We start from the raw sequence: 27,572 nt of genomic DNA, 5'->3' as shown, positions 1-27,572 counted from the left end.
CCCCCCCCCTTAAGGGATGGCAAAGCCCTGGCAGAAAAGGCACATCATCGAGTGACTGGACAGACTAAAACCTCCTTCCTTCGGCTTTATTCTCAAGGAGGAGAATGGTGCCTGGCCCTGCTCTGGGGCCTCACCCCAGGCTGCTCTTGTGCATCAGCATGGCCTGGAAAGAAAAGCCTTTCCTTGCCATCAGGGCCACCTCTGATTGCTCTAAATCTGAAGAGCTGAGAACGTCTGCATGTCTACTTTCCTCTCTGTTTCCTTCTTTAAAAAAAATTAAAAAGCAATCCCTAAACCCAGAATGACTGCATTCAGCTCTTGAACTTTCAGTGTGTGCTTCCTGCTCCCTGGAATGAAAGATCAGCTATTTTGTGTGGGGGTTTTTAATAACTTGCCCACACAGAAATTATGCTCACCCCCGGAGAGGGCCTTGGGGAGGAGTGTGGTCACTGCACATGCTTTCTGCTGATTTTCTCAAACATGCTTCCCCTCTGTCTGCTGGCACCCCGCGAATGACTCAGGAGGGCAGGCAGAGGTTGTCCTGACTCAGTGATGCTAGGCAGGGCTGAACCAGGAGGCGTGGCGGCACAGGGAAGGGAGGGAGTGTGGAAAGGTGGGGGGTCGCCCGCTCTTCGCTGGGGCCCGGAACTTCTTGCATCCCTCCCGGCATGCCTGTGTGGTGGAATGGCTCTGGAGCAGCCGTTCCTCAGCGGCTTCCCTTGTGAATAGAGGCTGTCGGAGACGGGATGTGCTTTCAGCAATCAGCTGTATATTTACAAATGTCCAGTCTGGACAGGCGGGTGGCAAGCAGGCCGTGCTAGGCAGGCATCCTGGGCAAGCAGCTTCCAGGTTTGAGTGAGGGTGACAAAACAGTGCCAAAGTCTTGGTGGCCACAGGAAGGCTCTGGGGCCAGCCCCCCCCCCCCCCAGAGGATGGGGGTTGCATTCCAAGACATTTGGAGAGCTCTGGGCTGGGAGAGGCCAAAATAATGTTGGCACTTTGGATGATGGCGAATTATCAGGTGAGATTTCACAGATACCTTTGCATATGCAATTTTGCATAGAGCTTCATACTGATCCCCCTCCTCCACTGAAAAGCACCAGGGGGATTTCTTCTTGCCCGCACAGGAGACAGTGGTACCCTTGGATTACATTGCCCTGCTGCAGTGGCTGAGCAGTGGAGAAGGCTGGCTCTGCTCCCTTATGTTCCTACCCTCCTTTAAAATATAGCACAGCCTGAAAAAGCTTTGTTTTTACCAGGCACGGGTGCAAGTTTCTGCTCCCAGACCCTGCTTCAGTTCTTTTGACTGAGGCAAGTTTGCCAAATGCATGCTCCTCCTTGCACCTTGGCATGTGCTTGCATAAGAAACCAGGTTCTATTGGCATGTGAGAAATGTTCCCATCACCTCCGGATTTAGATAGCAGAGTGGGGTCTCTTCTCCTTTGCAAATGCTGGCACAGTTGCTCTTTCCTATTTGCCCTCTGTTTTCTTGTTTGCCCTTTGTTCAAGAAAAGTAGAGAGCTGCACTCCTGCAAGGTTTAGTTCTTTGTTTGCTTGGGGCTTATGCAAAATGTCCCCCACTCCATGAGGCAGCATTTCTCCTTCATGTTCATTATTGCCAATCCTGGATAGCACATTCCTCCCTCACCTTTCCGTTCTTATCTGTTCTGTTCAGATAAGGCTACCTAAAATCTAGTGCATGGCAGAGGCACCTCTTTCAGTCTGGCAAGTTGAGCACTGGAGAATTTCAGTGCTGGAGGGCCAAGGGCCAGAGGAAAGAGCCCCCAGAGTGCACTAATGTGGAAACATGCTGAAAAGCCAGGAAACTGCCCAGTGGGGATTCGGGCTGGACTTTTCTCTGTGCTGGTAGAGATTTTCTGTTGTAGCAAATTATGTGGTAACAACTTGGTTTTCGCCCTGCGATCACTAGAGCTGGGAATACGGGGCAAGGAGTACAAAACTCCTGGCGTAATCCAACCTGGGAAATCTGAGACCAGGGTTTCCAAAGGGGCTTCAGTGATGGCGGGCATGAAGCGTCCCAGGAAGCAAGTTCTAGGAAAACGAGTTGTGCATTTCCACATATGCAGAGATGCAAGAATTCACAGTGGACTAAATTAGCTGTGGGTGGATTTGTTTGGGTCTTTCTCTAGAATTTGACCTGATTCCCTGTGATGGCCCACAGCAGGAATCTTTTGAGCCCTTGCCCTGAATTCTGAGCTAGAATGTTTGCACTCTGTCTGGATCTCTGGCAGGGTGACTGTTACTAGCTTTGAGTTGCTGGGCCTTTCCTAGGGAGCGATAGCTAACTGCAGCCAGCTGGATTATTCTTGGCAAGTGTGGCCAATCACGTTTTTCATGGGAGTCTTCCCATAGAAGAGGAACTGTTTTGAGGGTCCCATGTCAGAAGACCAGCTCTGTGCCTGATGACCCAGGCTCATGGCAGGCGTTGTAGTGGCACGAGTATGTTCTCCTGCTCTCCCGTCCCTCCCCGCCCCTCCCCCAGGTAAGCCAGCTGCCGCTGCTCCTTTCCTCTTTTTTGTGATGAGCCAGCGTGCACGAACCTTCTCGGCTCAGTAACTTCTCAGCTGGTGCCCACAGTGAGATGAGCAGCAAGCTGTATATCACCAACGGAAGGCACTAAAGAGAGCTATTTTTTGCATCCCTCATCACCTTTATCATGAGCAGCAAACAGTGCCGTGTCTTTGGGCCTGTTTCTGAGCCCTGCAGCTTTGGAACAGGGCTATTTGGCTTCACACAGTGCATCCACGCAGAGTGCCATTGGAACGTGGCCTGCCTCTGAAGCATCCTCTTGCAGAAGCCCCTGGGGTCTCGTCTCGTCTCGTCTCGTCTCGTCTCGTCTCGTCTCGTCTCGTCTCGTCTCTTCTCTTCTCTTCTCTTCTCTTCTCTTCTCTTCTCTTCTCTTCTCTTCAGAACCCCCTTGGCTTTTGATCTGAAGCCTCATATTTATGAAATCCCAACCCACCTATCACTGTGTGTTCCTGCTGTTTTCTTCTCTCCAGGGTTATTCAGTGCTTTATTAAATTTTGTGTGGAAAGGCCTGAGGGGCCCCTGTAACCCCTACTGTTGAAAGCACTTCGGAGAATCAAGCCAGTGACACCTGCCATTTCCACATGTAGGCCCAGTGTGCAAGAAGTCAGTTGTGGGATTCACCTCCTGGCGTCTCTGAGCAAAGGAGAATCCTTTTCTGGATGACAAGCGTTTCAGGCCTACCGGACAAGGAAGGGCCACTTAATATAAGCTGTGCAAGGCTCACTTCTGCTGTGCCGCTTTCAGCTCGATTGCGTAGTGAGAAGCTGCCACGTTCCCATGTGGAAGGGCCAAAGGGAAATGGGTGCGGCCACCCAGGGGCCCAAGGTGGGCTCATTTGGCCCCTGTGCCCGAGGTTCCCCTGCCCTAGCTGTGCACAAAGTAGCCTACAAAACAGAAGTGCCGTCCAAAATCAGGGCTCCGTCGTCAGGTTTCGCTTTGGGCCACCCAGAGCTGCTCGAGGTCTGCTTGGAAGTCCTTCAGCTGGCAGGAGTCCTCACATCCCTTGCTTGGATGTTTTGGACTGTGACTTGCATCATGCCGCACAATTGGCCATGATGGCCAGGGCTGATGGGTGTTGTGGGCCAAGATCATCTCAAAGGCCACAAACCAAATCAAGCTCTCTTCATTTGCTCTGGGAAAAGGTGTTTTTGTGGGCAAATAGATCTTAATTCCCCTTTAAGACCAAACCACTCTCCAGACCTTTTTGCTTGACCACACATGGAGGGGATGGGTGGTCCCTGCTAAGAAGCATAGAAGCAGAGCAAGTCAGAAGGGGTCTCCCGGGACATCTAGTCTGACCCTTGCTTGCAGCTCCACTCATGGCATGCCTACCGTGGGCATGTCCAGCCTGTCCTTGAACACCCTCACTGAGGGGGCCTCAACCTCCTCCTGTGGAAGCCCATTCCACTCCCTCGGGGTCCCAGCTGTCAGGAAGGACTTCCTGGTGCCCGGATTGAACCTGCGTTCCCTGAGCTTTGCTCTGTCAGAGCGCGTCCTGCCCCCCTCTGCAGGGGAGACCAGGTCTCTGCCCACCTCCGTGTGGCACACCCTCACCTACCTATCTGTTGCCAACTGCAGGCTCTGATGCCTGGGCTCAGCTGGAAGTCTGGACTTGGCATTCTGGAGCAGACACTGTTCAAGGGCAGCCCTAAATAGTGTAGTGAGCTGGGTTGTAGCAAAGGCATGCCTGGTCATGACCTGACTGGGGGAAGGCGGCAGGTGTCCAGTAGGTATCTGGGTACTTGCATGGGTCCGTCTGGAGCCCATCTGGAGGAAGGGGGCAGTTTCTCCAGTGCAGGCCCCAGGGCCATGATCCCCAGAGGATCTTGCTGGCAACATTGGCAGATTGATAAATTACGAACCTCCCAGTAAGTGGCCATAAGACAATAAAATGTGCAAGTGCTAAAGTGCACGCACAGATGCAAACTTAGGGAAGGTTATTGTAATGGAAATAAAAATAAGAGCACCCAGCATCGTGGAAGGGGGTGAGCTCTTTTTCCTCGCAGGAGCTTTCTGGGTGATGGGAACCATTGGGCTGGCAGTCCTTCAACCAGAGGACTGTCCTCTGCCAAGGAGGATGGCTTGGCACCGTGCGTTGCCTTGCAGTTTCTTCCTGTGCTCTACTGGGAGTCGCTCAGCAGCTGGAGGAGCAGCTCAGATGCTGGGCTCTGCAGAGGAGTCAGTTCTGACATGTCATTATGGTTATAGACTAAGCCATTAATTTTCGAAAGAGGAGGTTAAAAGGATCACAAGTAAATATGCAGAGGAAATTTGAGCCTGGCTGTGATGCAGAAAGCTCTGAAGAAAAATGAGCGTGCTTCAGCCAGCCAGTCGCAGTTCTCTGTTTTGCTCTGTTGCACTGCAGGGGTGCAGGCAGGCAAATAGCAAATGTGCAGTTACTGATCTGGTTCTTTCAGTCTTTGTACTAGTCCTCAGGAATCCATCCTTTTAAACTTATGTGGCTTCTGCAGAAAAGGGAGAAGGGACAGGAGCACCCTTGCGTGTGCGATCACAGGGGGCTTGCAGCTGTGAGAATGGCTGTGTGTGTGCCACCTAACCAGGAAGAAAAATAGCTTGGGCTTTTCTTGTGCCTACTGACCTTTTTATCTAACACAGCATTGAAAATTGTTCCCAGCTTTGCTGACGTGGAGATTGCCTAGTTTCTGTTTTTGCTGCTACAGGAGTCTTTCTTAAGAGCAACTGTAGTGTATATTCTCAGAAAATGTGTGTGAGAAGCTGCCTTTATTTGCACGATAGCTCAAAGGGGAAGGCCCCACATGAAACCTGCGGCCACCCCAACACCTGCAAGAGCTTTGTTTTAATGTCTGCACACCATTCCTCTCCCAGTTTTTCTTGAGGTTGCAGTCATGAAGACATGGTGAGATACAGAGATCTCAAAAGCTTGCATCTTTCTTGGTGGTCTTTGGATGACCTGGCAAAAGTATTGTACTAATGTGGACTTTGGAATTGCGTTGATGCAGCCACATTTGCTTTCTGAAAAACTAGAAAATGGAGATGAGCATGCAAAGCGTGGAGATAAACATGCATGGAGATTTATTTATTTTATTTATTTAGTTTTCGATTTATATCCTGCCTTTTTCCTATAAAGGGCTCAAGGCAGATAAGCATAATCACTTGCTTACTAGAGAAAGCTACTGTTTGAAAGCACAGAATCCAAGCAACAGAATGTGTATTTTAGTGTCATGCGAATTGGGTATTTTGAGGTAATTTTACTTCTGAATTATACTTCTGCCTGTCCATTGCCATTGTTCAACACCACCTTGTTCCCAGAGCAGCATGCCAAGATCTATCCATCAGTTTGTGCTTGAGCAGGCAGGCCGTGTGTTTCTCGCAAGTGATTCCACTGATTTCAGCCTGTTAAGAGTCTTCTGGTGCTTCCTGTGGGGATCCGGGAGAGAGGTTCTCTTGCAAATGGTCCATCAGTCCATTAGTGTGCTTGTCGTAGGCAGGATCACTCTCAAAGTGGGCTTGCGTTAACGCTGGTAAGTGATCACAAGGCCCAGCGGGTGCATTCTGAGCACATGGCCTGTCTCTCGGGAGCTGCTCCTGCTCCCGCTTTCTTCTCTCAGGAGGAAGTCAGAGAACTAAAAAAACTTTAGCTTTTGGTTGTCTGCATCTTAGCTGAGATTGCTGATTATAGAGCTGGGAAAGACCTGGAAAAGAGCCACCCAAAGGACAAAGGATGGAAGGACTCCCCAGTGAGGAAAGAAAGGGCTTTTTAGCTGATAACAAAGGGACAGCTCATTCATAAAACCAGGGAGGGTGGGGCTAAGGCTCTGTTTTCTTGCTCGTTAGCCTTCTCCAGTCCTGCGTTCTTCTGATGAGTTAGACTTCAACTCCCATCTTTCCCATCCCATGGTTAAGCTAAGTCCTGCATGCTGGTAGGCTTGCAAGGTTGTATGGTGGTCTCCCAGCTGGGAATTTGCTTGCAGACTGGTCTGTTTTATTTATTTATTTGATTTTCTACCCCAGCTTTTTTCTTAGAAACATAGAAAGCAGAGCGAGTCAGAAGGGGCCTCCTGGGCCATCTAGTCTGACCTCTGGCACCAGCCGGCTCCGCTCATGACATGCCCACTATGTGGTCCAGCCTATCCTTGAACACCCGCACCGATGGGGCCTCAGCGACCTCTCATGGAAGCCCATTCCACACCCTCGGGGTCCTGACTTTCAGGATGTGCTTCCTGGCATCCAAATAAAACCTTGGCTCCCTGAGCTTTGCTCTGTTGGAGCATGTTCTGCCTTCCTCTGCAGGGGAGAACAGGTCTCTCCCCACCTCCGTGTGACATCCCCTCACATACCTGTATGTTGCCAACATATCCCCTCTGAGTCTCCTCTTCTCCAGGCTGAAGAGACCCAGTTCCCTCAGTCTTGCCCCATACAGCTTCCCCTGCAAACCGGCCACCAACCTTGTGGTCCTGCGCTGCACTGACGCGAACCTGGCTATATCCTTCCTGTAATGAGGGGCCCAAAACTGAGCACAGTACTCCAGTTGCGGGCACACTAGAGTCGTGTAGAGTGCTAGTAATACCTTTCTCGATCTAGAAGCCACACTTCTGGCTGTGCAACCAAGGGTGGCGTTCGCCCTCTTGGCCACCGCATCACACGGCTGACTCATGTTTAGCCAAAGAAGTGGCTCACGTCATGATCCTCCTCCTGCTCTCAGTCTTATTCCCACAACAACCCTGTGAGGTAGGTTGCACTGAGAGTCTGTGCCTGGCCCAAAGTCACCCAGTGGGCTCCATGGCTGAGCGGGAACCAGAACCCAGATCGTCTGAGTCCCGGTCCCATGCCTGTAACCACTGCACCAGGCCAGCTCTGGCCTGCCCCAGGAGGTGAGGGTGGCCTTCAGAGGAGATGGTTAGTCCAGGACTGGTGTGGACGGCAGCAGTGGGTGCCCACTCCTGCAAGTGGGGGTGGGCTGCCCTACACCTCCCACCCAGATTTGGGTACTTTCCAGGGGATGGGAAGGGCTTGGTGGGGCTGTTCTGAGGAGAAGGGCCGTGCCTGGAAGCAGGCTTGGTCTGGAGCAGCTGTGACTGCACCATGAAGGTCCCTCAAGCCAAGGCAAAAAGAGGCCACCCGAGGCAGCTTGGTGCTGCGCAACACTGCCTGCTCTCCAGCCCGGGCACTGAAGGGACAGTTTGGTGGAAGGCAGCTGCTGTGAGCCAGCCGCAGAGCACGGCTGGCGGGCGCGCTGAGAGTCGCGGTGCAGCAGGTCTGGAGGGCGGCAAGCTGGAGAAGAGTGCTGTGAATCGGGTGAATATGTGCAGCCACTTAATTTTTTTCCTTCTGCTTTCAGTTTCTCTGCTTGAAGAACATCCGGACATTCCTCAAAGTGTGTCATGACAAATTCAACTTGCGCAACAGTGATCTGTTTGACCCCTTTGACCTCTTTGATGTGCGAGATTTTGGAAAAGTAAGTGTGCTTCTTTTTGTGAGTCACTTTTCAGTCAAAGGAATAAGCCGGGATGTGCAGCAGGGCTTGGTTGATGCCGAGGGGAGGGGGTTTCTCTGCCCCTAGTTTTGGAGAATGGTTGGTTGAGGTTGTGCTGGTGGGTTAAGCAGGAATCTCGGGGAGACGTTTGCAAACCAGCTGTTGGGTCAAGGTGCATAAAGAAAATGCTCTTGAATTTTTTCACCGGAACTGACTGGGAAATGTGCGGGACCTGGGTGCCAGCCCTGCTTGCATGCCTGCACTGAAGCTGTCCTTGCATATGCACAAGTCCACATTTTGGAGAGAGCACCACCTGAGAGCCGTAGCATCAGGCAATGGACTGAATGGAAAGAAATGCAAATGAACTCCTGGCTTCTCTTCATTAGGTGTGGCCTCTGTCCCAGGTGGAAATCAGTTTCTTTGCCTGGGAAAGGAGTTACTTTGGGAATGTAGAATTATATTCAGACAGGTCACAGTGTGAATCTCTTGTGGCAAAACCAACTAGGGATTGTGTGATACTTGAAAGGCTACCAAATTTATCATGGCAGAAGCTCTCTTGCAACTGCAGTACAATCATCTGAGGCTCAAAATGTGATGTGTTTGTATCTGCTCACACGGGGCCCTTGGTGGAGGAAAGAATTGCAAGTGGGCCGGTTGGACAGCAGTTCCCGAAATGCAGCTGTGAGGGGGATTTGCTTGGTTGCCCTTGGTTGCCCTGCTTTACGGACAGCAAAAGGCAGCTTCCGTTCAGATACCCAGAAGCCAAAGGCCAGTGCATCCCCTGTGCGTGCAAGGGGTGGCACAAAGTCCTGCTTTGTAAGGACTGGGCTTTCCAAAATTCAGGGGTCTGGATCTGCAAAGACTTGACTGAGCTTTTACACTTGGCTGTTTGGTCACCTCAGGATGTTTTGTCCGTCATTAACGTATTCAGTAAGCACCACAGGCTGTGCAAGACATGCCGCATTAAGTAGCGCTCTTAAGTAGTGTCATTTTTGCCTTCGGACATCCCACAAAAGGCTGGCACAGTGAGAGAAACAGCTCTGCAGATTTGCTGGATGTGAACCAGAATGTCGTGGGTCTAAACGGGTTTTCGGGCATCCTGGCCGTTCTTGTGCCAGGGATCATTCCCCCTTCCCTGGTGACCTCTGTGCAAGCTCTTTGGGCTCTGTTTCCTCTGCTGTTCCACCCTGGCTTCTGGCCATCACAGTATGGCTTCCAAGCACTTTCCATAGACTGCGCCATCCCACAAGTGAACTGGTGGTATGTGCTATCGCCATGAAGAACACAGGGTAAAGCTTAGCTTCTTGGGGTTCCAGTCCCCCCGCCACAGTTCCTGGGATGGCCATGCCCCCTTCCCCTGTCTCTCCCACTTTTTTCCCCCCCCCCCCCCCGTCACAAGTTGTTTGGAGGCTTCCTGGCTTTTCCTGGCTTTTTCCCTCAGCAGGACTGAGCTCCTGCCAAACTTGTTTGCTCTTTTGGGGGTGGGACCACATGTGGAGCCCTGGAGGGGTGAGTTCAGCCCCAATTCATCTGGGGCAGCCTCTTGCTGAGGCTGGGGTCCTGGTTCCCACGTGACTGCCAAGCTCTTTGGCTTTGTGTTGAGATCGGGAGCTCTGCCTCCCTGGCTCTTCACAGAACATCAGTCTCCCCCAGCCTGGTGCCTTACATATACTTTGGATTCCAGTGCCCAGCATCCCTAGCCACAGACTGTATAGGCTGGGACTGATAGTAGATGTGGTCCAAGTGATCTGGGGGGCCCAGGCTGAGGGAGGTTGCTGTATGTAGGTGCCTGAATCAGGCCCAAAGGAACTGGTCCTGGCTGTGCCCTGTTGCTCTTCTGTTCCGCGTGGTTCAAGGCAAAGGCAGGGGGAGGCCTCCTGCAGGAGCTGTGCTGTGGGACGGCTCACCTCTGCGCGCATAGCAGAGCATTGCAGCAGAGACCCGAAGGCTTCTGCTCGTGGCAGCAGAAACAAAGGCACTGTGGTTGCAGGCTCTTTAATTTGTTGGAGCCTGGGATGATGAGATGTGTATATAATATGGATCCCGGGCTCTTCATGGTAGCCAGGGACTGGAAAAGAGCTTAGCACAGTTTTTGGTGACTAAGTTATGCACTCTCAGTCTCTCTTTTGGGGAGCTGCAATTCAGTGTCCTCATAAACTTAGCAGAAGAGTTTATCTGTTATCTGTCCCCACCAGCCCTTGCCTATCCTTTTGAACTTGTAAAGAATGATTTTAATTGAAGTGCTGTAATGACTCCACTGTGCTGAATGATAGATATTGGGGGGATTTCACTGTAAAGACCTGGAAGAGGCAAGTTAGGAGTTAGCAGAAAAATTAGGGTGCTTGCCATTTGATGGCCTGCATGCAAACCACATGGTTTGCGGGCTGCTCTCCTGCCTGCTCTGGCCCTGCAGGCACCCTTTCAGTGCTCTCTTCTCAGGCACATTTGCAGAGAGATGTGAGGCTCCCTCTGTGCACAGCTGCTCCACCCCAAGGGCCGCTTTCCTGGGAGCCCAGGAGAACTCTGGCTCAAGCACAACGGTCTGAGTTGGGCATGGCAGGCGGGGATCAGTGCGCGCACGTGCACAGGCATCCACACGAAAGCAGAGGGGCAATGCAAGGTGTGTTGCGCTCAGAATGCCTGGGACGGGGGGAGAGGGAGAGGTTTCTTGCTGTCGCAACTGTAATGCTTGGATGCAGAGCCTCTTTCACTCTTCGGCGTGCCAAATTTTCCTCTGGAGAAGCTTTCATAGGCTGCAGCCCATGGGTGGGGTGCAACTGAAGGCCAAAGGGCTGGGCGCAGAAATAACCCCCTCCCTGCCTCATGCTCCCTTTAGCTTGTCTGCATGTTCCCAGCATAGCTCCTTCCCTCTCCCCTTGACCCATTCTGCAGATGGAGTACACAGAAGGCCTCCGTTTATAAAAGCTACAGGTTAGGGGAGACACTTTGGACTGCGGCAGAGTATTCACACACATCATCTTATTTTTTGAGGCAAAGAAAAAGCCAGGGCTGAGTGTGACATTATCTCGCTGGGTTTCAGAGACCTTCCCGTGTTGCTCCATGTTAGACCCCTTCCTTGCCAGACTCCAGTGGGCCGCCCTGTGTGAAGAGGGGGTTGGTGTTGTGCTGAGTGTGCACAATGGAGGGACGAGCAGCACCTTAAGGATGAGCAAATTATGATGGCCGAACGTTTTGTGGAATACGTTGCCTTTAACCAGGTGCATGAAACATTATTCCGAACCACACATGGAACACAGTGCTTTGTACGTCTGATAATACAGATTGCAATCCATGGGAATGTTGACCATAATCCTGTCTGTGGCTGTTCCAGCAGGGGTGCAGAGCCTTAGGCCCAGAGGCCAGCCCTAGCCCACCCAAGGCCCTGCCTGGCCCTCTTGCCGGGGATATGTCCTTCTGGCTTGGCTCTGGCCTCTTTCTCCTGGCCACCAGTTACCCTGGCTTTTCTCTGCTTTTGGGCAGTCCCATTTTAAACGATTGCAGTGTTTTTTTATGGTGTAGTTACTGGCAAGAAGAGTTTGAATCAAAAATAGGCTGGCATTTTTGTCGTCTCCCTCCCTCAATTGCCTTAAGCATGCCCCCCTTCCCAAATGTGGTCCTTGGAAGCATCTCTGAAGTGGAATTCAGCTCTTCTGCCTTTACCTGAATGTGCTGCAAAACAAAGACACCAAACATGCTCATTTGCAATAGTTGTTAGTCATGAAGTTGTGTCCGACCTGTCATGACCCCATGGACAACATTCCTCCAGGCCTTCCTGTCCTCCACCATCCCCCGGCGTCCACTTAAGCTCACACCAACTGCTTCAGTGACTCCATCTAGCCACCCCATTCTCTGCTGTCCCCTTCTTCTTTTGCTGTCAATCATTCCCAGCATTAGGCTCTTCTCCAGGGAGCCCTTCCTTCTCATTAGGTGGCCAAAGTATTTGAGTTTCATCTTCAGAATCTGGCCTTCTAAAGAGCGGTCAGGGTTGATATCCTCTAGGACTGACCAGTTTGATCGCCTTGCAGTCCAAGGGACTCGCAGGAGTCTCCTCCAGCACCACAATTCAAAGGCCTCAATCCTTCGGCACTCAGCCTTCCTTATGGTCCAGCTTTCACAGCCGTACATTGCAACTGGGAAAACCATAGCCTTGACTATACACACTTCTGTCAGCAGAGTGATGTCTCTGCTTTTTAGTATGCTGTCTAGATTTGCCATAGCTTTCCTCTCCAGGAGCAAGCGTCTTTTAATTTCTTGGCTGCTGTCCTGGTCTACGGTGATCTTGGAGCCTAGGCAAATAAAATCTGTCACTACCTCCTTTTCTTCCCCATCTATTTGCCAGGAAGGAGAGGACCAGATGCCATGATATTAGTTTTCTTAATGTTGAGTTTCAGGCCAACTTTTGCTCTCTCCTCCTTCACCCCCATCAAGAGACTCTTTGGTTCCTCTCCACTTTCTGCCATGAGAGTGGTATCATCTGCATATCTGAGGTTGTTGATATTTCTCCCAGCAATCTTAATTCCAACTGGTGATTCATCTAGCTCCGCCTTTCTCATGATGTGCTCTGCATATAAGTTACATAGGCAGGGCGACAGTATACAGCCTTACCAAACTCCTTTCTCAATTTTGAACCAATCAGTGTTTCCGTGCCCAGTTCTCACTGTTGCTTCTTGACCCGCATATAGGTTTCTCAAGTGACAAATAAGATGGTCTTGTACTCCCATCTCTTTAAGAACTTGCCACAGTTTGTTGTGATCCACACAATCAAAGGCTTTAGCATAGTCAATGAAGCAGAAGTAGATGTTTTTCTGGAACTCCCTAGCTTTCTCCATGATCCAGCACATGTTGGCAATTTATTTATTTAGTTGGAATGTTTTTATGCTGTCCTATTCGCATAAGCCTCAGGACAGCTTCCAACATATAAATAAATATTTATACAAATACATACATATAAAATCTGGAAACATCCTGGCTCAGTAATTTAAAACCAATAAATAAAATCAACAATTATTAAAATATCATTTAAATAAAAAGATCTTGGCCTGGTGCCAGAAAACAAATACCGACGGCGCCAGGCAGACCTCTCTGGGGAGCACATTCCATAAGTGGGGCGCCACCACAGAGAAGGCCCTCCTCCGGGTACTCACCCTCCTAATATCTTTCACAGAGGGTTCCCGGAGAAGGGCCTCTGCCATCGATCTCAAGGGGCGGGAGGGCAATTATGGCCGCAGGCGTTCCTTCAGGTATCCAGGTCCCAAGCTGTTAAGGGCTTTATAGGTGATAACCAGCACCTTGAATTGGGCCGGACTTCAATGGGGAGCCAGTGAAGCTGATAGAAGACTGGGGTTATATGAGTAAAATGCCCAGTCTCTGTCAACAACCTGGCAGCTCTATTTTGTACCATCTGAAGTATCCAGACCATCTTCAAGGGCAGCCCCATGTAGAGCACGTTACAGAAGTCCAATCAGGAAGTAACCAATGCATGTGTCACTGTCAATTTGATCTCTAGTTCCTCTGCCTCTTCGAAATCCTGCCTGTACTTCTGGTAGTTCTCAGTCCACATACTGCTGGAGCCTAGCTTGTATGATTTTGAGCATAACTTTGCTAGCATGTGAAATGGGTGCAATGGTGTGGTAGTTCGAACATTCTTTGGCATTGCCCTCCTTTGGGATGGGAATGTAAACTGACCTGTTCCAATCCTGTGGCCACTGTTGTGTTCTCCAAATTTGCTGGCATATTGAGTGTAGCACTTTTACTGCATCGTCTTTTAAGATTTTGAATAGCTCAGCTGTAATACTGTGTCCTGCACTAGGTTTGTTGTTGCTCAGACTTCCTAAGGCCCATTTGACTTCACGTTCCAGGATGTCTGACTCGAGGTCAGTGACCACCCCATCGTGGTTATCAGGGAGGTTAAGCTTTTTCTTGTATAGTTCTTCTGTGTAATCTTGCCACCTGTTCTTAATCTCTTCTGCCTCTGTTAGGTCCTTGCCATTTTGGTCCTTTATCATGCCCATCTTTGCATGAAATGTTCCCTTCATATCTCCAATTTTCTTGACTAGATCTCTGGTCCTCCCCATTCTATTGTTTTCTTCTATTCTTTGCACTGTTCATTGAAGAAGGCATTCTTATCTCTTCTAGCTATTCTCTGGAATATTGCATTCAATCGGGTGTATCTTTCTCTTTCTCCTTTGCCCTTCGCTTCCCTTCTTTCCTCAGCTATTTGTAAAGCTTCCTTAGACGGCCATTTTGCTTTCTTGCATTTCTTTTTCTTTGGGATGGTTTTAGTTGCTACTTCTTGTACAGTGTTGTGAACCTCTGTCCATAGTTCTTCAGGCACTCTGTCTATCAGATGTAATTCCTTAAATCTATTTGCAGTAGAGCTCTGTAAATGTGAAATGAATGCAAAATGCATTGTGATGCAGGATCTGTGCTGCCTTTGCAATCTGCTGGTGTCCCCTTGGCAGCATTTGAGCTTTCAGTCTGGGCTTAAATATCAGGGTTTCTCTCTTGCACAGCACATTTGTGTCGGTTTGTTTGTGTATTGAGGAAGAAGGTGGGAATGGGATGACATAATGTTGTGAGTCGGAAATGGCAAGGAAGGGCAAACAAAATTAGCATCCTCCCACCGCCCACCCGGCCTACGGCACTACAAACAGTTGTCTGGCTCTCCACGAAGAGAGCGCGCGTTTGCTGGTTTGCCAGAGCCAAGCAAGGTGGCTGCAGGCTCTGTAATCTCTTTGCTCCCTTTGCAGTGGCAATCTGTCATGACCAAGGTGCCCAAGAAGGCCTGGGCAGGGCCTGTTCATTGCTGAATGCAGCCACTTGCTGGGCCATGGCTGGGGGTGTCCAGCAGGACCACTTGTGAAGGCTCAGGGTCTGTGCCTGCTCTGGGCTCTGGACCAGAAACAGCTCTTGTGCCCACGGGACAGAGATGTTCAGCCAAACTGAACTCCCAGGAGCTAAGCTCTTTTTCTTTCCTTTACTTTGTATGTTGGGGGTAGGAAATGAAGTGTGTTCACGTCCTTTAGGTGGTGGTTTTCAAACTTGGATGGCTAAGGTATATTTCTCCTTCACAGCCACCTGAAATAAATATGAGGCATGCTTTACTCTTTCAACCCAAGCAGGAGGGTGCAAGAATAACTCTGTGCCCAGTGTTTCTATGTGAGTCATCAATCCAGGTGTGCCTCTGTTTTCAGTAGAGGCTAGACTGCAGCAATAATTCACCCAGAGACACAATGGACAGCCTCTGAGGACAAATAATTCCGTTTCCCCTCTGAGTTGGGAATGATCAAGTATGGAGATAAAGTGGAATTGCCTGCCCCTCTTGCACACTGGGAGAAAACAAAGCAAGATCACTGACTCACGCAGAGACAGCAGGCAGCCTCCTCAACAGCTGGGGAGCAGTTTCAGGCTAAGCTAGATCTTATGACTTGGAGTTTGCCGCTTCTTGGCCAATGGAATTTATTTCTCCTGCCATGCTGAGCAGGTTAGAGTCAGTGCAGTGTAGGACCACAAGGTTAGTGGCCGGTTTGCAAGGGGATGGGGCATGAGGCGAGACTGGGGGAACTGGGTCTCTTCAGTCTGGAGAAGAGGAGACTCAAAGGGGATATGTTGGGGACATACGGGCATGTGAGGGGATGTCACACGAAGATGGGTAGAGACCTCCCTTGCAGAGTAAGGCAGGGCATGCTCCAGCGGAACGAAGCTCAGGGAACCAAGATTCCACTTAGATGCCAGGAAGCACTTCCTGACAGTTAGGACCCCGAGGGTATGGAACGGGCTTCCACGGGAGGTTGTTGAGGCCCCATCGGTGAGGTGTTCAAAGATAGGCTGGACATGCACATGGTGGGCATGTCATGAGTGGAGCCGGCTGGAGCCGGGGGTCAGACTAGATGGCCCGGGAGACCCCTTCTGACTCGCTCTGTTTCTGTGTTCTGTTTGCAGCATGCAGTTAGGAAGTGACCAGTTTGCAAACTCACAGAAAGCTCTTTGGGTTGTGAAATGTGGCGTTTCTAGTTGTGTGATTTAGGCTCTCTTGACTGCGAGTGCACACAGCTTTTTGAGAGCCCCAGTGTTAGATTGTGTTTGAAGCTGCTGGTGGGAAGGTAGACTCAGACACTGAATCAACAAATGGACTGGCCCCCTTGCCGTGCAGTGAAACATGCATGGAGCTGCTGCGCTTGCACGGCTGAGCAAACACAGGAATCTGTGATTGAGTCATTTTTTAAAAATTAAGTCAGGCCGTGGGGTGGGGCTGGGGGACTTCCGGCAGCAAAGTCTGAGCATTGTAGGCTGGAAACATCTGTTCTGGAGGCTGCACCTGCACAGAACAGTCCAGCCTGTTTTGATGAAGCCGGGCTTCTCAGAATGGAAGCACCCCCAAAAAATGCTCAGAAGCACTTGCCATCTGCGTGCATTGGCTTTCTGGATGGCTTTCCTGAAGCCACAGCAGCCGCCAGCCTCTAAGTAGATTAAGTTTGGTGATTGCAGGATTACCCCGAAAGTCTATTGACTTAATTCCTCGTCTTCCAGGCAGGCAATAAACTTCTTGATATGTCTGTGAGTCTCCGAATGAATCTGTCGTTCAGGCTGCCAGTGTTTCTGTGTCTGTCCTTGAGGCACAAGTCTTCAGAATAAAGCTGAGCTGACCCTTGGCGGAGGGCTTTCTCTTGGCTTCCCACCATCGGCAGCATGGGGAGGAAGACCGTCTTGGTGGCCTGCTGCCCACGGTGTCCATGTTGGCTCTTTTTCATTCTGCTCTGAGAGGCACACCCAGTTTTCTCCAGGCAGGGTTTGGGCATGCTAGCCGGTGTGTTGGGATAGGTGCTGTTGTTACATTCTCTACCTCGTGCCTTTTAATGGTGTCTTCAATGATTCTTTCTCTCTTCACATTTTGAATGCTGTCTTGTTCTGCGGTTTGCTTTCCTCGGTTATTGACTGTTGCTGTCAGTGCAAACTACCCCCCCGCCCATCCCCCCAAGGCCCACAGCAGGTGTTGCGCTGGGAAGCAGGGGAGCACTCGCCCCCCCTTGCCTTCTGTGGACCCAGCCCCAGGGTCCCGCTGGTCTCACGAGCTGGCTGCCCCCTCTCCAGGGTGCAGGCAGGAACTTTCCAGCCCTCCTGGAGGTATGGCAAGGACCCTGCCCTGGGTATTCTGCCTGAAAGGCAGGGGCTGCGCCCTGAAATGGGCCAGCCCCGCATGGGCACTTGCTTCAGCTGTTGAGAAGCCCACTCTGGGGAGCCAGGGGCAGGAAGGGGGCTGACGTTGCATGTGGGAGTTCTAAACTGACCAGCCCTGTACCTGACGCGTACCTGTGTGATTATCAAATACCTAGAAATAGCTTCCGCTTCAAGTTTTCCCTTTATTTCTGGGGAGTTTACTTTTCAGTGTGTGATGCCAGAGATGAAACACTGAGATTCACTCCCCCACTCCACACACAGACACACCCTGGTCTGCTGGGAAGTTTTTATGGGTTGGGTGTTTTTCCTTGCTGGTGTGTGTGTGTGTTTTGGGTGCATCAGAATATTTCACAGAGCCTTTGAGTTCTTTTGGAACATCTGCTAATTATAATTGTCCTTAGGCTGAACAGAGTCCAATGCACAGTAGAAGTAATTAGCTTATCAAGGGGCTAATTAGCACACCATTTCAGCTCTCTGCCAGTGCAAGCTGCACAGTCAGCCTCCAGCTGCGGGAAGGGCAGGTGTGTCGACCCCGAGGACGCTTTGGGGGAAATTCAAGAGAGCAGCTGCCACTTCCAAGGCAGTGCTCAAGCGGTTCTGCCTGAGGAGGACTGCAGCGCTGCCCTTCAGAGGGGTCCCTGCTTCAAGGACTCTTCACAGTTTACACACGTGGACTGGAAGCCACTGGTTCTGGTTTGGGTGGCTTTAGACAAGATGGTGTCCCTCGTTCTCAGTTTGCCGCCTTCTCACTTATAATCCTAGAAGAGAAGCGGTGTCTGTCTGTCCATCACCGCATTGTGCCAAGGCACTTTTCGTTGGCTTAGACTGATTTACCAGCTGTGTCCCTACCTGGACAGGCAGAACTTGGCTGTGCTGAAAACGGCCCAGTTGGTTGGTTCAGCGGCAAGTCTGCTGATGGAACTGGCCACACAGACACATCATGCCAGTCATTTATCAGTTACATCTACCAGTTGAAGTCCAGGCCCAGTTGAAAGTGTTAACAGTAGGTATTCAAAGCCCTAAATGGTTTGGGACCAGGTTTTCTGATGGAATGCCTCCTTCCATATGCGCCTGCCTGAACCCTGAGATCATCAGAAGGGAGGTCCTTCTGAGAAAGCCCCCTCCCAAGGAAACTAGGGGAAGGGCCTTCGCGATCAAGGTACCCCATTTGTGGAATCAGCTCCTGGCACCCAGAATTTGTTCCCTTTAGTGCTAGGCAAAAACTTTTTTATCTTCCAATGTTTTAACAGTGAGATTTTATTATCATTTTTACCGCTGAGTGAGATGATCTGTGATGGTGGTGGGAAGGATTATTGTATTATGTTTTATTGCATTATGGCATTCGGTGGATTGATGTGTCTTTATTAGATGTGTTTTATAGAAACATAGAAACAGAGCGAGTCAGAAGGGGCCTCCCAGGCCATCTAGTTTGACCCCCGGCTCCAACTGGCTCCCCTCACGACATGCCCACCATGTGCATGTCCAGCCTATCCTTGAACACCCGCACCGATGGGGCCTCAGCCACCGCCCATGGAAGCCCATTCCACACCCTCGGGGTCCCGACTGTCAGGAGGTGCTTATATGGAATTTTCAATTTGTAAACCACCCAGGGAGCTGATGGGGAGTGAAGAAATGTGATTGATAGATAGATAGATCCCATGAGGGTCAGCGATGACCTCACATAGGATGGGAAGAACGAGACCATATCCACTTTTAGATGGATGCATCTTCCCTCCCCTCATTTTGTCCTTCTCCTCTCCTCCAAAATCGCTTGCAATCATTCGAACCCTTAATTGAAGCAACAGGGGAGAGAGCAGGAGCTGATGACAACAATCGGATCATTAGCAGCTTCCGGACTGCAGCTCGTGAGCTGTGCAGTCAATTGCTTTAATTTGCTCCTGTCTTCCCAGCCCATCAGAAGACACAAATTGGTGCTGAAAACGCCACAACTCTGCTGGCATGGAAAATGTGTCAGCCTGAAGGCACCGGCAGGGGAATTGAACAATTCCTTATCATTATCCCCACCCCCACCCCCACCCCATGCCTGCCAGGTGGCTACATTCTGCACTAGCTGAAGTTCCTGGACTGTTTCAGAGCCGACCCTGAGGGCAGCACAGCGTGTTGTAGGAGTCCAGCACATACGCATGTATGCAAATGCTTCTACAGAGAAACATACATGCTAGCCCATCCTGGCAGTTGTAGCAGCCCAGCATCCCAGCTAATGAAAGACATTCTTGAGTAATAAAAGAAACCCTGGGAGGGACAGGAAGCCTGCTGGACACCACCCGGGGACCCCAGCTGGTCTCTGCGTCCATGTGCTGGCTCTCCAGCACCCGCCCCCACACCCAGCAGGGCTTTCTAGCTCTGGCCTCCGGGCCCTTTGAGGAAGGGGCGCAACCAAGTGTGGCCTGGCTCGTCCTGGTACTTCCTCCAGCCCCAGAGAGCTTCTTTTTCTTCTCTTTTCACCCTCCTTCAGGGTTCGGTGCTGTTGCGAGATGCAAGCCATTCTTGCAGGAACGTTGTGCCCTGCTTGGCTTTCCCCCTTGACTGACACGCTGTGTCCAGTTTCTGGCAGGTGGAGAGCTGCGGGAGGTAGCTCTGTAGACAAGAAATCCCCATGGTTCAGGCTCTGGGCATGCAGCTGCAGCTGCTCTCACTGCGCAGTCCAGAAATGCAGCTTTGCCTTGTGGCGGGAGGTGGCGGATGAGCCCGGAGAGCACCCCTGGGCAGCAGGCCCCATGTAGCCCCTTCCAGAGGTGTCAGCCCACGACTCTTGGCATTCTGGGTTGCAGCTCAGCACGTCCACCAGGTGGCAGCATCCCTGCCTGCCCCGGGGCCTCCTCGGAAGAATGCACAGGCTTCAACGCCTCCAAAACCCCGTCCCTGCACACCAGTGTTCTGCAAGCAGAAGCACGGTGGGCTGCCCTAAAGAAGGCGCTGGCTGCTCTTTGGGTGCTTAGTCGCCCTCCCCCGCTGGTGTGTTTCTTGTTTGGACCGGGATACAGATACTTGTGAATGTATATGTGTGATTAAGCCTTATCGATCTGCAGAGCCACAAACCCAGGGCCTGATTCAGTTAAAGGCAGCTTCCTCTGATCAGTGTTAAAGTAGCCCCTTGTCAGAACCATTACGACTAGAATTGACATTGTTTCTAGGAAGAATGGGTATAACTCAAAAGCAGGTGGAAGGACCCTGGTTCACTCCTTGACAGAATCTCCAGGAAGGACTGGAAAAATCCCCGCCCTACTGGTTGCTGCCAGTCTGTGTCAACAGTACTGAGTTAGATGACCCAGGATGTGCCTTGGTCTAAGACAGCTTAATCAACAGGGATCAACAGAAGCCAGCTCCAAAAAGAGGTAACATTGGCTGGAAAGAACTAGAAACAGGGGAAACAAGCCTTGGCTTGCTTGCGGGTTCGCAAAATAATTCTTGGCCAAAGCAAGGGATTAAGGCTAACATAAATCATCACTTAGCATTAAATGGGAAGTCATCCTTCCTGTTCCTCATTCCATCCCACCCTATCTCATGATTATGACCTGGGAGTCTACCTTGGCTTGGGGGCCTGTTTAACTTGGTCTGGTCTGTGCAGCTTTCTCTGGGGAGGCTCCCTACTTCCAGTGGACTCTCCTGTGGAGATGAAATCAGAAACACATTCCTGCGTGGCTCAATCCCCCCCCCCCGCTTCATTCACTATGAAACTCCATCTGCGCAGAGCTTCAGAAAACCAAATTATTTTTAATCTGCCCTGAAGGTGCCAACCTTTCAACATGTACCCTCTTTTGCTCAAGTGGTGACCTTATTCTGTCTAAAACTTTGGTGCCTGTTTTAAAATACCCCCTCCCCTGCCCCCCGACTTGTAGACAATATTTTAATAAGAGGCAAAGAATAGGGGTATTTGGTGGCTTCCAATTTTAATATCTTCCCATGGAGAGTGCTCTAGAGAAGAGAATTTGTATGCAGGCTATGAGCACTTTGCAATTTCCAAATCTTTTCACCAAGAAAAGCAGAAAGCAACCTGGGTATATTTTGCTGATTAAGAATCCTCACCTGTGTCTCCTTATTTCTTCACCTTTCTCTATTGTTTCACTTCCAGCAGGAAGTGTACCCAAATGATAGAGGTGTTTTATTTATTTACTTGGGGTATTTTTAGGCCATCCAATCACACTGAGTCTCTGGACGGGTCACAGCAAAATCACAATTTGAGCATTCATGCGATAAAGCAAAGTCCTCTGCCACTCTGTTTTACCATTACAAGGAAATGTCTTCAAGGCAGTTGTCTAATTGCAGAGAATGCTCTTAGAAGGGAGCGCCCAGTTTTCAGAAACTGCAATGGTTTGCTAACTGGAGGTGGTCAATAATGTGGAGGGCACAAGATGTGGAGTGTGTGACTCCAAACCACCCACCTGCTCAGGCTGAGTTAACCCCACACACACACAATCCTGGCTTCAAACAAGACGGCAAACAAACCAGGGACAAAACATTCCTAGCTAGTTTATTGTGACATGCAAGCCCAGAATTAGAGCCTTTTGGGGAGGAATTGCCCAGTACCCAAGGTTCAATTTGGATGCCAGGAAGCACTTCCTGACAGTTAGGACCCCCAGGGTATGGAATGGGCTTCCCCGGGAGGTGGTTGAGGCCCCATCGGTGAAGGTGTTCAAAGATAGGCTGGACATGCACATGGTGGGCATGTCGTGAGCAGAGCCTGCTGGAGCCAGAGGTCAGACTAGGTGGCCCGGGAGACGCCTTCTGACTCGCTCTGTTTCTATGTTCTGCACCAGCATTGCTTTGTTTTTCTTTCACTGTATCAAGTTTTATTATGGCTCAGTGCAGAGACTTACTCAGACATAGCCTGGAGCTCGATGTCTTCAAGGAACCTTGCCAAATGGTGCCTAAAGGTTTTGTTCCATTTGGAAGCTCAGCTTCTCTCTTTTTGGGTGGGTGATTTTATTCCAGGGAGTTGGGTCTCGCTTAGGCATTTTGCTTGGACCAACCTTTAGCTTTCAATGAGATGCATTTATGTGCTTCATGCCTAGAATTTTGTTCTGTTTTTCTCTTGGTTCAGCCTCAGTAGGAATGGTCAGTGGATTGCTTAACCTTGGTGCATTTTTATTGTGATATGTGCAGCTTAACGTATCCTTTCTATGATGGTTGCATTTGCTAAGTGCGTATCTTTTAAATGTTCATTATGTTTTGTGATGGCTGCTCTCCGGGAATGGCTTCCCCATGGAGAAGCAGCCTACAAAGACCCAGGTGACCGCCGTGCTGTGGAAAGGGGGCAAGACGTATACGCCGCTGGCAGTTCTCACCAAGGCCTGAGGACAGAACCCGAGCATGTTGCCCTTGTGGGGGGAAGACCCCGAGCACTGCCTGGATGGAGCAGGCCGAGAAGCGTCCTCTAGTCCCACAGGGGCCAGGCAGTGTTTCCAAGCAGGACATGGCTGGGGTCCATCGGGGGTGAGGCTGCACCCCAGACACTCAGCTCTGCGGGGACGATGGGAGCCACAAGGCCAGGGCCACAGGGCCCCGCTCCACCCCAGCCTTGTCTCTCTGAAAAGGCATCCAAGCCCGATGAGTCCATCAGTTCCACACATCAGTGTCACAAATTATGGTGGGCACGTCATGAGCGCAGCCAGCTAGAGTGGGGGGTCAGACTAGATGGCCCGGGATGCCCCTTCTGACTCACTCTGTTTCTATGTTTCTATGTTTATGTGACAGAGGAGGGCCTTTTGAACCTGAAGCCACTCAGATTGCTTCCATTTAGGAACCTGAAGGGCAGTGGTTCTGGCCAGAGTGGCCCAGTGGCCTCCAGAAGGGCTGGGCTGGAGCTCCCAGCTTGGGAAACCTGCTGAGCATCAGGGCGTTTCTTTACCCACCCCACCAGCCCTACTTCAGGGAGCTCAAGGCACAAGCCTGTGGTGTTCGGCACCCCATGAAAAAGGGAACAGGCCCAAGGTCCCCCACAGAACTTCATGGCAGGGCCTAGGACTCCCACTTCAAGCCAAACTGGAAGGGGTGGAACAATTTCCTACCTCTCTCCCATCAAACATTTGCTAAACTTGCCCCTCTTGGGTTGAATACTGACCTGTTCCTTGCTCCTGCTGGTTCAGGATCTGACTTGGCTATTCAGTTCAGTTGCCCATTGAACATTGGAAATAATCCCATATTTTAGGAAGTGGAGATTTGCAATCAATAACCCTTCTTGGATTTTGCTACCTTGATGGAGTTGCTTCTTCTGTATTTTTCACTGCAATGGCTGATGGCTCAATTAATTTCATTGCTCTGGGTGTAATCTGCAGAGTTGGATCTGGATGGATTAAGCTCTCATGTTCCTAATGATTGTTTTCCTTAATTTTGTTGCTATTGACTGGCTAAAGTGTGACTTTGGAGAGGAAAGAGGCACAGAGATAGTCTCTAATGGCAGCAAGATGGAGCCAGAAATTAAACTCCATTGATGGTTCTTAGATCCTGCATCCCTGAAGTTTGTGACACAGTAGGACCGAAGGAAACATTATGGGAAATGCATGGGGGGGGGAGGGTCGCCAAAGGACGGGTTTAGAGTTAGGGTTGGTAGCCTTTGTTTTCTTTTTACAGACTTTCATTTAGATTTTATTAAAACGTGTTTGTATGGGCTTAGCTACTGTGTGGCTTGCACCTTGGATACTGTCTTGAGAGACCCTCACCCTTCAAGGTGGCATTAGCAATACATTGAGATGATGTAGAGCAGGCAGAGTTACAGGCCAGTGCCTCTGGGTGGTAGCAGCTTGCCCACTCCTAGTTTAAAGCATCCCAACAGGTATGCAAACACACACCTCTATGGTCACAAGGGCTAGAAAGGAATGCAGGGGAAAAGTGGAAGTTCTTGCAAAACTGAATTTTCCCACAGGATCATGGCTCTGCGTGTGCCAAAGTCCCCTTTCAGTTTAGTCAGCAGGGAGGACCAAATTCTCCTGCGCTGCTATTTCAGAGTCCTGCATCAGCAGCATCATTTTAAAAAGTGATTGCAGCCGTTTGCATGCAGTATTGTGAGGGAGATGCCAAAGGATCTCCCTTCCTCCCAGATCACTTTTTTAGAAGTGTGCAAAGGAAAGACTGGCCTTTCCGAGCTTCCAGGGAAGTGCTAGACCTCACCATTCCCTGAAACCTCCCTGATAGAACAAATGGGTGGCGATGTATTATATTGCCAGGGGTTCTGTCAAGAGAAATTGAGGGACCAGCAGAAAGAGAGAGAACCTACTTCCTGGTGTGTTGAAAAGTATAAAGGTACTCTCTTAGTAAGGAGGAGACATTGAGGAGGTGGCAGGGTAGAGGGATCCGTGCAGGTGATCAACATGCTCAACCAAAGTGTGCCTTCCATGTCACACCCACTGCGGAATTGTTTGCTGATTTTGTGGGTGAGATTGGCATGCAAGGTATTTTGCACTGGTTGGGGAAGGAGTTTCTCCCCTCACATCTTTGCTGAGAACAAAAGGCTGCAGAGGGTGAGAGAGAAGGGCCGACTTCTGAGGGTGGAGGTAAAGTTGCTCTGTTAGATTTGTTGTAGTTTAGTGCTTCCCCGCATGCAGTGCATGGTGCGGAATCTGCTGGAATGCAGCCCCCAGCAGGTTTTCCAAAGGGGATCCTAGCCCTGCGCCGAAAGAGGTCCCGTAGTGGCGGGCTCCTTCAGAACCTCCTTGGAGGGTAGTCAGACCTGCCCCCTCTCTCTTCTGGAGCAGGCACCCGTCCTCCCTCCTGTCTCCCATCTGCTTAATGCTGAAGAAGTACCAGACTCTGGTGGGCTTCTGTTGAACTCCCCAGAGATCAGGAGAATGCAGAGGAGTGCCCTCCCGTTGGGTCACCTCCATGCGGTCTCATCTGGCGTAACCCCCTTGCTGACACTGACGCCTCCATTGTCTCAGCAGGGGACAGTTCCAGACGGCAGCGGGTGGGGGGAGGGCCCTCTCAGAGCTATCCAAGGTCCTGCTTTCTTCTTGCCTTGATCTTGCTGCCAGCTTCCTGTGTGAGCCTCCGGGGGTCACAGTGGGACAGATGCCAGCAGTTTCCAGGTGGCCCTCAAGAGGGAAGGGGCCACCCCATCAAAGATGCTCTCCTCACCACCCTGTCTCTCTTTCAGTTTCAATTTAATCCTAGAGGTTGTTATCAGATGCAGCAGCGAATGAGCCACAGGCCATGGTAAAACATGCATGAGCCTGGCTGGGAAAGGGGAGCGAAATGTGAAGTGACTGCGGAGGGGAGGGGAGGGGAGGCATGGGGGGCGCTAGCAGTGAACCATTTTGACATGCTGTTTCTTCTGGTGTTCCGGTTAATTGACATTTGCTCAGGAGCAAGGGGCACGTGAGAGGAAAGTCAGTTCAGATGCAGCATTTTACTTGGAGGGTGACTGAGGCGGGAAGAACCCCCTATGAGTTCCCAAAGTTGAGAAACAGAGGTGATTGCAGACACCCCTAGGTGTGTTGGATGGCGACTCCCAGCATTCCCCAGCCAGCATTTTACCCTCTCTCCTGGTCCTGACCTGTGGGTGGCATTGCTGGTATACCTCAATTTAGCAGTGACAGCCAAAATTAATGCTGCCCCTGCATCACGCCCACTGTGCAAGGAAAAGGAAAGTTGGTGTTCTGCCCCCCTCCCGCCTGCTTTGTGCTGCAATCTTTGTGGGTGGGGGGCAGCATTGGCAAGAGGTGCTCTCTTGGCTGCAGGAGGAAGGGGCATAGCCACTGCAGGGCTCTGCCCTCTTGTTCTTCTGCGCGTGGATCTGGTCCAAGGAGGCTCATGCAGAGTGCTGTGGACACCCTCTAAGTGGCTCACATCTCTTATTGGGGCATCCGCTGGGAGGACATGGAGGAAGGGGCCTTATGCCAAGACCTGGAGCCCCTGCCACGCTGGATATGGTAGGAGGGGTTTCAGCACAGCTTCATCTCCCTTTGAAAAAGTGATAAAACTCTTCTTAGCAAAGGCCTGGTGAATCTCGCTGACTGTAGAGCAAAAGGTGCAGCCAGAGTAATGACCCAGGAGCAATGCAGCAGCTCAGGTTTCCTTGGGCTCGCTGAGCCGTGAAGCTCTCTGGAGGCTTCTGACTAAAACCCCTGTGGACTGGCCTGTGGGCTGCACCATCGGGCAAGGGGGGCTGCTGCTTGGGCTGGCGCCCCCAGCTTGCCTCCTGCCAGCCGCTGAGCTGCCCCCACAGAGCCAGGCTGTTCTTGCCTTGGGCTGCCCTCCAGCCTCAGTTGCTGCCTTGATCCTGCCCCGGCCTGGGCTTCTTTTCTACCTGGACTGGCTGCCGCACCGGTCTGGGAAGCCCCCTGAGGCTGCACCTCTCTCTGTCTAGAGAGAGACATGATGAAAGGCATTTGAAGGGAGAGCCAGGTCATTCCACAGTGAGCCCTGCGGAGGTATTTGGTATTTTGCGACTGCTGTTGGAGATGCAGGTGGGGCTTTGCATAGCACATGCTGCGGGGGGGGGGGGGTTGCATTCTCTGCTGTAGTGGCTTTGGGAGCCGTGGGGCACCGGAGAATCAGTGGGGGGCCATGCCACAAGGGTTTTTCTTCTTCTAACCAATGCAAGAGGGAGAAAAGAGGCTATTTTCACAAAGCATTCTTGTGTTGCTTATTAATACACAACTGAAGGTCCTTTTCTCTGTTGATGACTAGTGGATTCTGCTGCCAAATCATTTAAGCTGTAGAGAGGAAATTTCTGTACCACTCTTTGCTGGCTTTGTGACACTGCTAGAAAATGGAATTTTGTTGAACTGGCTGAGTCTTGCAGGAGTCATTGGAGCTCTGCTCTGCATTGAAAATACTGATTTAAACAAGACCAACAGTTATAATGTCGACATCCTTTTACATTTATTTCTGCTGAAGTGTTCTGTGCCATCCTTCTATTGCCAATCCACACTTTTCCCCCACATCACTGTACAGTGCTTTGCAGAGGCATTATGTATCCATGCGTTTGTTTGCCTCACCTGTTAAACTGTGTTCATGTCCTTTCTATGGTGCGGTCACCTGTGGGTATAAACATTCAAGGATATGCAGAATGGCATTCGAGTCAGAGACAAATGCTGCATTAGGTGTGCAGTGGCTCCTACATTCAGAGTAGGGGCGTTGCCACTGACCCCTGGTCTGTGTCTGATGCCTCAGATTAGAGCAGAGGTTGGGAGTTCCAGGCCAGTGGGCCAGATCTGGCCCCCTACAGAAGCCTGCCGGCCCCTGGAGTGGTTGTGGGGCTTTGTCCCCTTTCCCACCACCTGCAATCATGGTGTGTGTGCTGAGCTTTTGTGTGGCTTCTCTCCTCATTTGGGAAGCTCAACCTGCCTCTCCTTTTGTAAGAGCTGCAAGCGAAGATATGCTGGAAGGGTTTTTCTTTTGGCCTACCCTGGGAGCACTTCCAAGATGGAGG

The 27,572-nt window shown here is 50.8% G+C and overlaps 1 protein-coding gene across 5 annotated transcripts in view; it reads left to right on the top strand.

Moving 5' to 3' along the window:
* The window catches only part of VAV2 (vav guanine nucleotide exchange factor 2), a 115,391-nt gene that overhangs the window by 7,850 nt on the left and 79,969 nt on the right, over positions 1 to 27,572 (top strand). For all 5 annotated transcript variants that reach the window (XR_006416893.1, XM_044453118.1, XM_044453119.1 and 2 more), the window contains exon 2: positions 7,871 to 7,987. Coding sequence is in view for 4 of the 5 variants with exons in the window: in XM_044453118.1 (XP_044309053.1) it covers positions 7,871 to 7,987 (117 nt within the window). In the remaining variant the exon portion in view is untranslated. The remainder of the gene's footprint in view (positions 1 to 7,870; positions 7,988 to 27,572) is intronic.

The sequence above is a fragment of the Varanus komodoensis genome, unplaced genomic scaffold, assembly GCF_004798865.1.
Source record: "Varanus komodoensis strain SLA01 unplaced genomic scaffold, ASM479886v1 scaffold77, whole genome shotgun sequence".
NCBI classification, from domain to species: Eukaryota; Metazoa; Chordata; class Lepidosauria; order Squamata; family Varanidae; genus Varanus; species Varanus komodoensis.
The sequence above is the reverse complement of the archived record's forward strand: the minus strand, read 5'-3'. Positions and strand labels throughout refer to the sequence as shown.